General features: G+C 46.5%; 1 protein-coding gene across 1 annotated transcript in view; it reads right to left on the bottom strand.

The window, feature by feature from the left end:
- The window catches only part of ece2a (endothelin converting enzyme 2a), a 51,782-nt gene that overhangs the window by 21,353 nt on the left and 14,605 nt on the right, over nucleotides 1-15,824 (bottom strand). The window contains exon 4 of the mRNA XM_068599358.1: nucleotides 2,450-2,733. Coding sequence (XP_068455459.1) covers nucleotides 2,450-2,733 — 284 coding nt within the window. The remainder of the gene's footprint in view (nucleotides 1-2,449; nucleotides 2,734-15,824) is intronic.

The raw sequence follows: 15,824 nt of genomic DNA, 5'->3' as shown, positions 1-15,824 counted from the left end.
ACAAGGCATATTTTAGAATAAAGTGCAACACTCTTTCCCCTCCCTCGTTCTCTTTCCACTTCTCCTTTGCAACCTTCTTCCCATCGCCGCTCTTACGCTGGTGCAATGCTCATTAGCTTTCTGTTGGCCTCCTTCTTCTCTTCTCCCTGCGCTGTCATGCAGATTCCTCCTTTTCTTTCAGCAGAAGATTCGTCAGCAGCGATTTCCTTCAGTTTCTTCCTTTCCTTCTCACCTTTCTCTCTCTTCCTTGTCTCCCTTCATCTATCGTCCCCTTTTCTTTGTATCATTCAGTGAGAATGTTTATAGGCTCTGAATGCGCCTATATGCATATAGTCGTGACTTCTGGATCCATATGTGCAAAAATAACACCCTCGTGGAGAGAGCCATCGACTTCTCTGTGATAACACACTCACCTCGGTACTTACACACCTTGAGATGAACAACACAGCAGAAAGAGATCATGACACAACCGCACATGGCCGGTGAGAGAAAGACGAGTGGGGAAGGAGAGGAAACAGAGTGGGAGGCGTACAGGAGGAGAAGAGATGGCGAGAAGGGACGCAGGAGACGAGGAACTAAACTCTGTGACGGCTGCTTCAGGAGTTCAGCGTCGCTTCGTTTGAAGGACGTGAAATCCTCCCATCTGGGCCCGAACACACTCGCCCATCCTGCTCTAAGACCTCCTGCTGTTGGAGGAAACACCAGGACACCGTCTATCTCTTGGTGCATGTGTGTGTGTTCAGACTTTATAGTCAGACTTTATCAGGATCGTCATATTGTTTACATTTATCCATATTTAAAAAATCAGATAAAGAGTTTTTTCCACGTTTAAACGTGCATTAACATCATTTGTCTCCTGCCTCCACTATAGTCACTCGCCACTTTACCATCACCTGTCACTTTGAATAATCACAACCTCATTCCATGCACTTTACTTTACCTTTACTCTTATGATTATTATCATTATTGATCGTTACCCCTTTATTTTTATTTGCATCGCTACTTATTTACTGCATATTTACTGCATTTTTACTTATTTACTTACTTATTTGTATCCAAATTTTATACTTTCTCTTGTATAGTTAAATGTTCTTTGCTGTTGTTGTTGTTGTTGTTGTGTTATGATGCACCTTCCGCCAGGACAAATTCCTCGTTTGTAAAAACTTACGTGGCAATAAAAACGTTTCTGATTCTGAACTATCTTTTCCCACGAGTGTATTTATGTAATTACATATTGAGCCCACACTACACCTGCAAGTACACAATAAATATGAATGACAACTCACGCAGCAGTCCTCCAGTGTGAGTGCGTCATGAGTAATTCCTCCTTCAGCTGATGGCGGCGTTCTCTTGTCTCAGTGAGTCAAGGTCAAGCGCAGCTAATGCAGAAATATTGTCATTGTCGCATTGAACAGCGGCGGTCAGAGAAGCTGAACGCCGCCGGACGCCGTGCGAGTCAGCCGGCGAGCCGTGGAGACGGAGTGGAAATGTAAAGTGCCGCTATTACCGGTTTCACTGTCAGGGAGAAGTAATTTACAGATGAACTCTCACTGCGTGCAGATCATCACGTAGAGACGCCGCGAGTTTGTACAATACCGGCTGCTGGAGGACGATAAAAACATACAGAATATAAGGAGCTGCTTTCCTCCAGCGTGTCCATGTGGGGCCATGAGGTTTAAATGAGGGCTGAAGATGAAGTGGGATTATTCTCCATATAATACATAGTAGGGTGATGGGGTTTTGGTGGCGATTGGAGTCTTGGAAATGTCGAATATCCCAGAATGCATAGTTTTACACTGCAATGACAGTGAGATTGAAAAATGTGGTTTTCATTTCAAGTCAATGAGGCAGTTTTGGGGCATAAAGGTGTCCAGATGGAGAATTTGACACTACATGAAAAACACTAATGCAATCAAATCAATTTTTGTTGCTGATCTTTGACATTTTAAAGACGCTAATCACCACCAAAACCCCATCACCTTTCTGTTTATTATATGGAGAATAATCCCACTTGAACCCCAGATGGGCAAACAGGTGAGGCCACCATGGAAACTGAGGACAAATCCTGTAATTTCCCCACTGAGGGACTAATAAATTATCTTATTTTATCTTATATTAAACCCACTTGGGACCCTTTTTAAAGCTTACGGCTCCTCATGGACACGCTATCCTCCAACTCTTGAGGCCTAGACGTTAAACTTGGGAGTTGTTGAGTCTGACTTGATAAGAGCCGAGCGTTTGTTTGTTTTTTACAAGATGAACCTGTATGACGTGAAGAAGAACGTCTATAATGTCCCATCCAGGCCTCAATCTGGGAGAGGAATGATGAAAACACAGCCCGACATGTTCAATTTCAGAGCGTAAACACAATGACGTGGAACAGAAACATGAGAGCGCTGATGCTAAATCGGCTCAACGCTTCAAGAACCGTCCGGCCCTCGTTCATTACCTCCGTGAGTGCTTGGTGGATGAAGGCGGCAGCTGGCGGGGACGGCTCCCAGGGCGTCTTCTCGTCCACCATGAAGGCGTCCAGCGTGGCCTTCTCTATGACCACGTCGAAGGACGCGTCGGGGAAGGAGAGCCGGCGCGCGTCCATCTGATGCCAGGTCATCCCCGGGCAGCCGGCGTGCCTCGCCCGCATCGCGCGGATGCACACGGACGAGTAGTCGATGTTGGTGACGGAGCGGTAGCCGGCTCGGTACATGTCGCCGCTCATGCTGCTGTTTCCACACCCTGAAGGAAGAGGAACGAGAGAGGAGCGGAAAAGTGAACCTGTGATATATTCGGAAGAGGAAATAAAGGTTGTGGGAAGAAGGGAGGACAACAGAGGGTGGGAGGCTGACAGCAATATGTCTCTGATGACTCAAATCTGTTGTTTTCAGTCAATGATGGCGTGATCAATACAACAACATATGATTAAACAGCAAGTTCCCATCATGGCGACAAAGACCGCCATGACTGGGACCCCCTCCTGCGATCCGTGACACACGAACGCACACACACACAGTCTCCGTTTCATCAAGCCGAGATGGAAACTTCCCCCTCCGGAGCGCCACATATGGGCGCTCGCATGAAGCGCGTCCAGCGGGTGAGCGGCCTTGTGTCTGACGTGACCTCACGCCGCACAAAATATGTCAACGAGCAACAAGGTTTCAACGTAAGGAGGAGGGAGATGGAGGAGGACAAAGGAAACGTGAAGATTGTTGCCTCTCATGCAGCACCGCGAGATGAAAATAATCTACTGGATGCTGCGTCTCACCCCTCGGATCAGATGACTCATAGATTGTGTAGACGGCGGAGGAAGAGGAGGAGGAGGAGGAGGACATGGAGAAGGCGTTCACTCTATCTTGATGCACATCATTTTTTAGTAAAGGGGGAGATCATGTTCGTTAGCTTTGGAATCGCTCGTGTTATCTTGTACTTGTGAAAGATGTGTGTGTACATCTGTGTTTAAGGGCGTCCTCCTGGGAGACGGGGGAGATGGGGGAGGAGGGGTGAGGGAGATGGGGGAGGAGGGGTGAGGGAGATAGGGGAGGAGGGGTGATGGAGATGGGGGCGATGGGGGAGGGGCTGTGACTTCCGACAGCATGTTGGCACCGGCACCTCTGCTGGAAACGTGTGGCTGGCGCTTGTTATCACCTAACTGCTTCGACTAATTACCGGCCTAAAAAAAGCTGTGTGTGCGCGCATGTGTGTGTGCGTGTGTGTGTGTGACCGATATAGTTAGCAGCCTCACATCCTCAACAACACGTTTAAGTCAGCGTGCAGGAACCTTACATGTATGTAATGAAGGTGGTTGCTCGGTCGCACACAGATGGAGGTATGAAAACTAGCGACAAAGAGAGAAGCAACACCGGCCACAAATAAATGAAAACACTGAAGACACTCGACAAGTGATAGAGTGTTTTAGCTCTTCATGCACGCAAACGTGTGTGTGTGTGTGTGTGTGTGTGTGTGTCCCTGGATGTTGGCGTCAAAACAAGGGAGAAGATATTCCAGCGCCGCTCGTCAGACTCAACTCCGTCTTTCTTTACGGATCGCTGGAAGACGAGAGAATGTCTCCGTGTCGCATTACACACACTCAACAGGTGACTTCAGGTGACCCTTAATCTTGCTTTACGACGGCAAAAACAAGCAACAGCTTTGGAAAATATGTTTTTGCTTTTGAGGTTGAAGCCGACCGGACAAACAAGACGTGATTCATGGGCACGCTGACGATTCCTGTCGTCTCACAAAGGGTCAGAAACACCATGAAAACATCACGAGGACAATCAAGTCGCTGGCCCTGCGTCATGCCCGAAGGGGTGGGGGTTTAAATCCCACCTGCACTGCTCTCAAATCCCCAAGCACATTGTTTCAGAAGGGTTCCCCCAGCTGACACTGTGTGTGTGTGTGTGTGTGTGTGTGTGTTTGTGAGAAAGAGAGAATGTGTGTTTTCTTTTTCCATTGCCCTCGGTTCTGAGGGAGAAGTGTCACATGACAGCTGATTCCTGAAGGTTGTCACCACAATTATAGTTGCCAGGCTGTCATCAAAGACACTACTAGCTATACCCCCCCCCCCCCTGCAACCTCTGACCTACACACACACACACACACACACCCCATTGACAGAGTGTCCTGCGTGCATGTCAGTCCATGCCTGTGTATGGGGGATATTGTACGTGTCAGTACGACATGCAATTATCTGACAAAGGTTCATTCAGGATTCTGGGCCGGGAGCTAAAAACCTCCAGGTATCACATCCCGACTGGATCTTCCTGAGCGGCACAGAAGGAGACTAAAGTTCGAGGTGTCGCATCGCCTCGTTCTGCGTGCATGTGATGGAAAATGTGAGTATATGTCTCATAAAGTATCATCGCCGCTCACAACAAATCGGCCAAAATAAATGGCGACGAACATCTGGCATCTGCTGTTTGTTTGTTGATGTGTGTGTGTGTGTGTGTGTGTGTGTGTGTGTTGGTCGCGTCTCTGTGTTCATTCATACGGGACATTCTGCACAAACAAGGTTTCTTTTAAAATAGGAGAAGACAAAAAAAACAGCTGCTTGTGCAGCGAGTAATGAGGCTCCTTCCTTCAGACGCAGAGATGCTCCGTCCAACATCAGGTTGTGAGGCTGACCCGACGAGCCGCTGGTACTCTAGAAAAGGCTTTGACACGAGGGAAGGACGCCGCAGAGAGAGAAGCCACCAGAATAACGCAGCATGCTTCTGTTAGCTTACCAAGCACCCGGAGACAGGAGAAAGTATCGTGCTAAATTATACTGTTAAAATGCATTTTTCCAACATAGGGAAGGGTTAAACTAGTACATCATTCAATCCATCAAGTCAAACATACATTAACGATGACATGAAATGTTTGCATGAGCTTGTTTTCCATCGAGAAAGTGCTGCTCTTTTACATACATAGATAGATAGATAGATAGATAGATAGATAGATAGATAGATAGATAGATAGATAGATAGATAGATAGATAGATAGATAAATGGAATATTTGGAATACAGCAGCAGCAAACATGTCAGCCAAGATTTAAGGTTCCTGTATTGTGATGTCATGAGTTTACAGTCAAGCTCCTTGACCTTTATACAACATGCGCTGTTGGAGGTTTGACCTTTGGGCCATCGGATGACCCCTGTCCACATAAACAGCGGCTCTCCAGAGTCCATCTACGGTCAGGAGGGTGGGGGGGAAGCCCTGCGAGTGTGCAAGCGGTGTGAAATATCTGAAATATCAAAGCTGCTCTCTCTGAGGTGAGAGCAGCGCTGCAGTGGAAACTCCATGATGTCAGAGGCTCACATCCCAGATCGGTTTAGACACATTGAGAATGGTGCAATGTGGCCGTTGCTGATGAAAGGTGATGTTCCCCACACACACACACACACACACACACACACACCCGTACACCACGCAGGCCCTGGGCTCGCCCGAGGTGAACTGATGCAGAGGTGACGCTTCACAAGCTTCACATGCGCCTGCTGTGAGTGTCAACATGTGGAAGAAATACTAAACACAGAGTGGGTTGTTTGTCTGTGTGTGTGCACGTGAACATTAACCACGCGGCTGCATGTCGGTGTGGGGTGTTGTTGTGACGGTCGTGTTGTGTTATGCATGAAGAAGTGAACCTTTACTAAGATAACATGTGTTTCACAGACGTGACGCTGATGTCGGCGCGCTCACAACAGGTCGTTTGAAGCCTGCACACGTGTCACACTGAGCTTTGTTTTCACCAATTATCTTTTATTATCTTCCCTCTAAGTCAGAGTCCACTCATCTGATTCATTAAGCAGACGCTATGACAAGCACTTGTTGACATTTACAGAGAAACGACTGCGTTGTATTCGACCTATATGGACTCTTGAGGCTGGATGGTTTTCATTATTTAGTAGTTTGAACAACATGTCACCCGACCACCGGGCCACAGTGCATGAAGTGTTGATTAGAAGAGGTTTTATAGACGAGGTGACAGATGGTGAACAGCAGAAGAAGAGACCTTCTGACGTCTCACCTTGAACTCATGTTTGTTGTTGTTCAGGACTAAAAAAGCAGAGTTTTTGCAGCGTGTTCGGCCTCACACTGAGACAGAGAAGTGTGAGTGTGGAGGATTCAGAAAAAAAGGAAGGAAGGAAGGAAAGAAGGAAGGGAGGTAAAGGTGAGGAGAGAGGGGACACAAGGAGTTACACAAACTAAGTAACAGGGTTGTGACAGAGACGTCATCGTAGAAAGAGAGAAGGTCGAAATACATTGAAGAGGAAAAGGAAGGAAGCAAAAAAAGAAATGCAGACATCAGCAGCGAGCATTAACATCACAGTGATGAAGGGATGTTTAAACACACACATGGCTGTGTGTTCTGAACAGAGCCTCATCTTTTAATCTGAACTAGATTGAGATATTCCTCATTTGCATGTCTCTCCAGCAGTTTCAGACGCTCCAGAGGAGTTGCATCAGCAGCGAGGCCAGATGAATATTCTCTCAAAAGCTCGGCTCTTCCGGCAACTTCTCCTCACGAGTCTCTTCTTCCCTCCACTCACAAAAGCAAACCTCGGTTACGTAACCGGCTGCACGAGATAATTAGGGACTGAATAATTAAATGTGTGCCCGTGACAGAGGGACGGTTTGATGGAGAGAGAGCCTGCAATATGCGAGTAGATCAGAGATGGAGGACTTCTGGAAGGACTCGGATGAATATGCCTCTCTGCTGTGGCACAGAGCCGAACACCTCATCCAAAAACACCAACAGGACCAAAGAAGGGTTTAATGGAGAGGAAGGGAGAGGAAGAGGAGAGGAAGAGGAGATGAGGGGAGAGGACAAGAGAGGAGAGGAGGAGAGGAGAGGAGAGGAAGAGAAGAGGACAAGAGATGAGAGGATGAGAGAGGAAGAGGAGAGGAAAGGTGAGGGAGAGGAGAGGACAAGAGAGGAGAGGAAGGGAGAGGAAGAGAGAGAAGAGGACAAGAGAGGAGAGGAGAGGAGGGAGAGGGGAGGAAGAGGAGAGGAAGGGAGAGCAGAGGAAGAGAGGAGAGGAGGGGAGGAGAGGAAAAAGAGAGGAGAGGAGAGGAAGAGGAGAGGAGGGGAGGAGAGGAAGAGAAGAAGACAAGAGAGGAGAGGAGCGGAGGAGAGGAAGAGGAAGGAGAGGAAGAAGAGAGGAGGAGAGAAGAAGAGGAGAGGAAGAGGAGAGGACAAGAGAAGAGAGGAGAGGAGGGGGGAAAGGAGGAAGGGAGAGGTGAGGAGAAGGGAGGAAGGGAGAGGAGAGGAAGAGGAGATGATGAAGCATCTTTTCTCTCGTTATAACCAGAACTAACAGTGATTGAAAGCTAACCAGCTCCTTCTTTATATTACGGCTTAGGCATCGTTACCTTCCTGGCAACAGTTAATAAAACACCGCAGCGCTTTAAACGTCTCCGTCTGCTGAAGAAAGAAAAACACTCAACACTCCAGTTTCAAGCTCTCTCTGTCCTCAGCGAGGTCAAACAACACATGAGCAAAAGGAAAGAAAGAAAGACTGCGGTGAAGCGATGGAGAGATGGAGGAGCATCAACATGACGACCGGCCAGCGGTCAGACAAAGTGGGAGAGATGAGAGCAACAGGGGAGATGGAGAGAGAGAGAGAGAGAGAGAGAGAGAGAGAGAGAGAGAGAGAGAAAGAGAGAGAGAGAGAGAGAGAGAGAGAGAGAGAGAGAGAGAGAGAGAGAGAGGTGGGGGGGGGGGGGGGGGGAGAGAGAGAGAGAGAGGGGGAGTGTGGTAGAGAGCCCGAACGATGCAAGCAATTTGATCTCGCTGTGTAACTAAAGGACTCGTGGACACACACACACACACACACACACACACACACACACACACACACACACACACACACACACAGTCAGGCGTGTCACTGCAGCTCAGGTCCTTGTAAAGGATGATGTTGATGTTGTGACCTGTTATACTTACAGAAACAACATCAACAAATGCCCCCCCCCCCCCCCCCCTTCTCATAATGAATAATGTTACCATGAAGCTATATTGTAGCTAATTGTAGCTATAATGTAGCTACTTGTATCTCTCTCCCTTCTAGTCTCTATACCACAAAGCTCTCATGACATCTATCAACATGGTCACGGTAAGCTCCATCACTTCATGACGTCCTTTGTCACAAATACAGCTGGAAGACAAATTAGAGACGAGGATGAAGGAAGAATAACAATGACGTGAACGAGGCAGAGATGTCACTGTCAGGTTCTTCCATGTAACTGCATGCAATGAGGATTCAGAGCAGACTTCAGCAGGAAAACACGGCACAGAGAGAGAGACACGCTGATGGCATGACAGTTAGCACAAGATAGATGTTACAACAACATTTGTCGGCCTTTTCTTTAAAGTTTTTGCGATTCAAGATTTAAATGAGGCCAAAACTTGAGAAAAACCTCAGTGTCCCAAGGAGTGAAATGTTGGTGGATAGTCTGACACACGCTGGGAACAAGAACACATATACATGAATACACAAACACACACACACACACAGGAGTGTGTGGAAGGGAAACAGCAGTATGGCCATTTTCAATTAGCCACCTACCAGGACCACGTCTGTGACTAAATAAAATGGCCGAAAAAGCACAGGTATCCTCAAGTTTTGAACAAACACGCTCACTATGAGCACCCCTCTCACCTGCCTGACACCACAAACACATGCACACACACGCACACAAAATCACTTAACACACACATGCACGCAGAGGCTCAAACTTGACTGGTTAATTTTCTGCCTGGTTGGCAGGCGGCTCTGTCAGTTCAAGGTGCCTGCGTCTATATGTAAATGCCTCTGTGGCCTGACCTTGGAGCGGTTCTGCATATGGATCAGGTTTTACAGATGAGAGGCGGCGCAGAGCGGGAGCTTTATGGCTGAGCAAGCATATTGATCCCTGCAGGAGGAAATGGCGTGTCTCTCTGCAGTGTCATTGTGTCGCGGTCCAAATACGAATCGGAAGTCGGGATCAGGCCGACAGAACGTCAGGGCTCCAAACACCGGCCGCTCACAACGCCGGCCCTGAAACACTTTGTGCTCGCTAGAAGAAACTAAAGTATGCGCAGATTTTAACTCGTTGTGGCGCCTCTGCAACTCTAGTTGTATACGCTGGTCTTTTGGTCTTTCTTTTATATTTATCTGATATCTAGCTCTTGCATTGTAAAAAAGTATGAAGCGCAGAATCCGGCGTCAAATTCCATGAATGTGTAAATGTACACGGCCAAGCTGATTCTGATTCACATTAACATTCAATTAATCAATGATACATGGAATACATGGAATTTAACGGCGGTTTCTGCACTTTGTACTTGTTTACAAAAGCAAAGATGAATATAAAAAAGGCACAAAAAAAGAAAACAGAAAAAGAAAACAGTGGTCCAGATTTGCTATAACTTGTTTGAACCATTAGACAAAATCCCAAAATGCAAAATGTCCTTTCAGACGAGGGCCACGTTGTGTTCATGCGTTCATGAAGGCGTCGAGTTTGCAGACGAACGCCTCGATATGGAGGTCAGCTGCTTCAGTGAGCACACGAAGCATTTTCACAGTGACTTAATTAAATACCATCTTTCTTGTGAATATATATATATATTGCGGCGGCACATAAACTCATAAAACAACACACATTCGCTCATTTACATCTGTTCCAGCTCGTGAAACAGCCCAACCTGCTGTTTGCCGTATTGAAGCGGTGAAGGTGTCGACAATTTAAAGAGTCACATCACGTGCCTCTACACACCGGGCAGATGACTTAAAATAAAATGGCAGCCGTGGGCGGACTCCACACTATCCTGCATTTGTCATCGGTCCTTTCGTTCTCTCTGGCCGTGCTTCCAACAGGTGATCCAAAACAGTTTGTGTGGTTTGTACCGACACGATGGTGTCATGTGCCGTCTGCTTTTGGGCCACCGGCCAGCAAGATGACAGCAGTGAAGTCGCTAATGAAGAGTGAGTCAGCCTCTGAGACAGGCTGGTGGATGAAGATGGTGATTAATGCTGCCCCTCCTCCGGCGCGCTGACACACGCAATATGCCAACGCTCGCCGACAGACACACACACACCGACGAGCCAGCTGCGTGTCTGATCATTTATGAGGAAACCGCCGTTGATTTACTTCTGTCTTCATCGATGTCGGCCATCTGCACGAGAGCACAGGTGAAGGAAGGTCGCGCTGCAAGCGTGTGAACCGGACCGGACCGGACTGAACAACACAAGACACACACACACACGCACACACACACACGCAGAAACACACATTCGAAAGTCTGTTCTCGCTGAATCATGACCACTTCCTGTTTGGCAGGAACTGGGTGTTCTTCTCTGATGAGAAAAGCAAGAAACAAGTACTGGAAGAGGTGAGAAGAAGGACGTGAGGAGACTCTGTGTGTGAGTGTGTGTGTGTGTGTGAGTGTGTGTGTGTGTGAGAGACAGAAGTTATGTGGTCGGTGTCTCCCAGCAGGCTTCCTTTGAACACCATCCAATTCCACCTGTCTGTGACCTTTCACTAGAGTTTCCTGCAACTGCTCCAAACAGAGCAACCACGTGATGTCATCCAGTCAGCCAGGAGGAAGTGCATATATGGTCACGGGAACAGGAAGTGGAGCCGTGACAGTGGTGATATCTGCGGCTACCTGCCGTGTGAAAAGAGGGCTGCCCGAAAAAACTCTCAACAGCTCCTTCAAAGCTGCAGGAGGGTCGAGAGAGAGAGAGAGAGAGAGAGAGAGAGAGAGAGAGAGACGTATGAATGACACTCAATTTGGTGGAAACGAAGGGGCGAGCGGCGTGAACGAGGAAGAGGAGTGAAAGGGAAGAGATGCTGCGGAAGAAGAGCAGGCTGAGATAGAAGAGTGTGAAAAGGAGTAATTGGCAAGTGTGACGATAAAGAGGGAGGGGGGAGGGGGAGGGAGAAGGGGAGGAGGAGCAGGGGGAGGTTGGGAGGGGGGGTGCATGACGTATTTAGAGTCTTTCTCTAACGCTCTCTTCTCTCTCCGGCTTTCTCGATTAGGCATCTCTGCTGCAGAGTCGACTCCAACTGCATACTTGATGAGAGCCGGTATAGCTCCCAGATCTCTACACACACACACACACACACACACACACACTAACGCGCACACACACACACACACTCACACACACACACACACACACGCACGGTTCCAAGAGGGGGTTCTACTGTTTTCAGCACTCACTTCCAGAAAATGAAATATTTGTTTACTGAAGATCAATTGAAAGAAAACCCAGCTCTCCTGTGCACGTGTGTTGTTGATGTTCAGCTTCAGCCTTTATGTAACAGTAGAAGCAGTTTTATAGTTTTCATCCGTCTTTTTTTCAATCTTTTACGCTGATGGAGGCTCCGTCCTGATTTAGAGAAGATCTCTGCTGCTGTATATCAACATTTTCAATTATTGACACGGTTGCATGAAGAAAGTCTGGTCTTCAACAACGTCTCTCTCACACAGCGTGTGTCACTTATGTTTGATAACTTTGATAATTAATTATTTATATTACAATACACAACCTCACCTTACATTGTTTAAAGCTTGAATGCGTACTTTAACTTTTTTTTTTGTTATTTTTGCTGACGGCAATCAAACAAATGAAACGCTCTGACAACAGAAGAGGACTCGGTCTGGTACCGGCGGCTGTTGCAGGACTGTAATAAACCCGTCAAACGATTCATTCGGGCTGATTGAAGCGAATGATCTACCTGCTGCTAGCTCAACAGCTGCGAGCGCTAACAATAGCCGTGTTCGTTGGTTACGTTCACGATTATAATTTTGGGTGAGTGGTCATGTCTGTATTTTCATCACCAACACTGGAGCACACACAACATCCAAGAGGGATTTCTGACGATTAAACAGCTTTACTTTATGAAAATAGTCCTGTTGAAAACAAGAAGCAGTCGTGCCCTTCTGACCGACCTGCGCTCAACAAACGGTAACACAAACATACTTACACGTGCATAAGCTCACACACACACACACACATCATACTGAAAGCAGATTAAAGTCAGTATTAATAGATGAACAGCTGAAATAACACACACTTTTCTCTCTGCATGCAAAGATCATGAGATGCTACAGCCGAGCTGTCCATGAGCATCAGATCCAAACGATACGCTGTGTGTGTGATGAGACGATGATGTCATGCTGCTGTGTGCGTTGTGCCACGTCGACATGAATGGCAGTGAGTGTGTATCGTCTCTTGTGGGTCTTAATCCATCAATTGTTAATCCTCACTCTCTGTCAATAACACTGGACTTCAAAATCTAAACTCAGAATATTTGAAACACAATACACAAAAATGGTGGATGATTGATTACACTTCAGAGGATATTTAGACACAAACATATGGAAACCCATTTCCGACACAAAAAAAGTCATCATTATGACAAATAACGCAACAAAAAGTCATAATTATGACAAAAGAAAGTCAATTATGACCCAAAAAAAGGTATAATGACTTTTTTTGGGCCATAATTATGATTTTTTTTGGGGGGTCCTCATTTTATTATTTATGGTCATGATTATTATTTATTTATTTTTGGCGGAAATGGGCTTCCATGGTTTAATATTAATAATAATAATAATAATAATAATAATAATAATAACAAATAATGCATCCTTCACTAATCCCCTTGAGGAAATTCTTCTCTGCATTTGACCCACGCTCGGTTCAGGAGCAGCCACAGGTGAAGTGCCTTGCTCAGGGACACTTCAACATGTGAACTATGAGGAGACCGGGGGTTGAACCGGACGACCACTCAAGGACTTCATTATGTGCTGTAGATATATTTACCGCATCACTTTATTAAAGCACAGCCAATGAAATAAGAGAACTGAACTACTGGTGCATCTTAGTTCAGCTGGTTCCTCCATCAACACGAAGTGATTCATCCAATTTCCTGTCGCAACAGAAGCTGCATGAGCAGTTAAGATTTGTCACAATGACCCCAGAATAATGTTATTTAAGAGCTATTTTAAGCTATTAAGTCAAAAACTGTACAGTTGTGTTGATCTCATCCACGCTAATTGTTTTTTTTTTTGGTCACTATCGTCATGAATGAAGCTCGCTAGCGAGATTCATTCACAAAAATAGCTACGAAGGAAAATGATGTCTCCGTTATTGGTCTTCCCTACTGAGCCCTGATTGGTCATTTGCTTTTCTCACACGGATAAACAATCACTCAGCACAATCAATTTAAAATAGCGAGCCAGCAAAATGCCCCGAAATATAACTTAGAAAATGAAGCCTGGGGATAAAGACAGTGTTTAACACTCCAAGTGGGCGAGCTGGAGGCGCTAACATCCGCTAACCATCAGCCTTTTACTCATCACTTAAGAGAAGAACCATCCATGTTCTCCAGAGCGCCGCCCCCCTCCCTTTGTCATTACAACTCATCTGACATCCCAAATGGTCTCTCCCTCAGCAATCTCATCCACTCCCCCCTTCTCCCCTTCTCTCCCCCTTACCCTCATCGAGCTATTGCAGAGAAATGCATCATGAACCAGATTAAGACCTCATAAAAATGAGAGTAGTGTGAGGCAGGAGGGGGTTTCTGAGAAAGATGGGAGGATAAAATGCTTGGTGGGGGTTTAGTCCGCTGCCAAAAAGTAGTTACATCATCGCAGGTCAGCGAGGCAAAGTGTAATCATGATAGAGATGAGATGATGAAGGGATAAGAGAGGGAGGAGGAAAAAGGAGGAGGAGAGGAGAGGCAGACCAGATGTCAGCTCCTGAAGATGAAAATGAGCGGCTGCAGAGGGCACATGACGACAAAAACATGCCTAATGAACACGTATGAAACAAAAGTAAATGCTGTGCACGGACCCACAACATGTGATAACACACCAGCGACATTTGTGCCAAAAAAATAAAAGACCCTGAGTGCCGTGGCGAGCATCAGTAGCTCGGAGAGATGAGAACATCAGGGTTCTCAGCTGAGCAGCAGGGTGTCTCCTCCTCCTCCTCTTCCTCTTCCTCCTCCTCCTCCTCCTCCTCTTGCTTACTTCCACCATTTCTCCGTCCACCATGCATCTTATGTAACCTGAGCTACAGACTCCAGAGGAGAAAAAGATTGCCAGGGACAAAAAGCAATAAAAGGCCGAGAGCCAAAAGGTAGAGACAGGAAGACGGATACGTAGCCAGAGATAGAAACACAGAGCAGGCACAGGAGGAACAAAGAGACAGGATGCGAGGTACCAGAGGAGCCCCTCGAACACAAAAGAAAAGCACAGCGGACATCGTTCAATAATACACAGAGTAGACTCTAATGGGAGAAGACATGAGGGAAAAATAATAATAAAAAGAGAGACGACGTGGTGGAAGCCAGAGAGACTCGTCATGGACGGAGCGCTTCATGAGCAGCACACTGTGACATGAGCCGCGTTCATAATGCCAGCATATACACACAGCACAGCAGGACAATGGGCTCTTCAAACAAAGAGCTATGTTTTGGGAACCTCCTCGGCCGCGACGCTGTGTGGAAAGTACAGAGCAGAGCCTGCGTTGGGTCTGTGTGTGGTGGGCGGCATCGTTTAAATATGTGGATTTAATCTGCATGGGAACACCTGGAAAGACTCCCAGTCGTAGGATTTGTGAAAATCTGCAGCTTGACTCTCTTTTCTCTCAAGATCCTTCCTTCCTTCCTTCCTTCCTTCCTTCCTTCTTTCCTTGAAGCCAGTAACAGTTACATCGACTAACATCGCCGTCTCTGTCCCGCTCTTTATTGGATTTGGGGAACTTTACACTTTGACATAGTATATTAGCATGATAGCATCTATGTAGCTTTGACATAGTATATTAGCATGATAGCATCTATGCAGCTTTGACATAGTATATTAGCATGATAACATCTATGTAGCTTTGACATAGTATATTAGCATAACATCTATGTAGCTTTAACTCATGAAGCTAACGCTTTATTAATTAGCTAGCTATAGCCGCTAAAAATCTGCCAGTAGCTGGCAAAATGTAGAAAAGTCTGAAACAAAAGAAATATCGGTTAAAAAAATAATCAAACACATATTTTGAGTGGTTCTTCTGCCACTATTATTTTTGTAAACTGCACACGTGTCATGCAAAAAGAAAAAGGGTTGACAGTAGCATCAGCAGTAGCATCAGCAGTAGCATCAGCAGTAGCATCAGCAGTAAGGACTGAGCACGCCAGCGCTTCATAAAGTCCTTTGTTTCAACGCAGCATAGGACGCGCAGCATACGACACAACGCCCTCCCCCTCACTGAGCTCACACACAGAAACACCACCAGCACCACCTTCTTATTACAGACCAACAGTCAAATTAATGCATTACGACGAGTCTTTAATTATA

This window comes from Clinocottus analis, unplaced genomic scaffold (assembly GCF_023055335.1).
Source record: "Clinocottus analis isolate CAN_PGR_092001 unplaced genomic scaffold, fCliAna1.0.p SCAF_11, whole genome shotgun sequence".
NCBI lineage: Eukaryota > Metazoa > Chordata > Actinopteri > Perciformes > Cottidae > Clinocottus > Clinocottus analis.
Note: the sequence above shows the minus strand (reverse complement) of the source record. Positions and strands in the feature narration are given on the sequence as shown.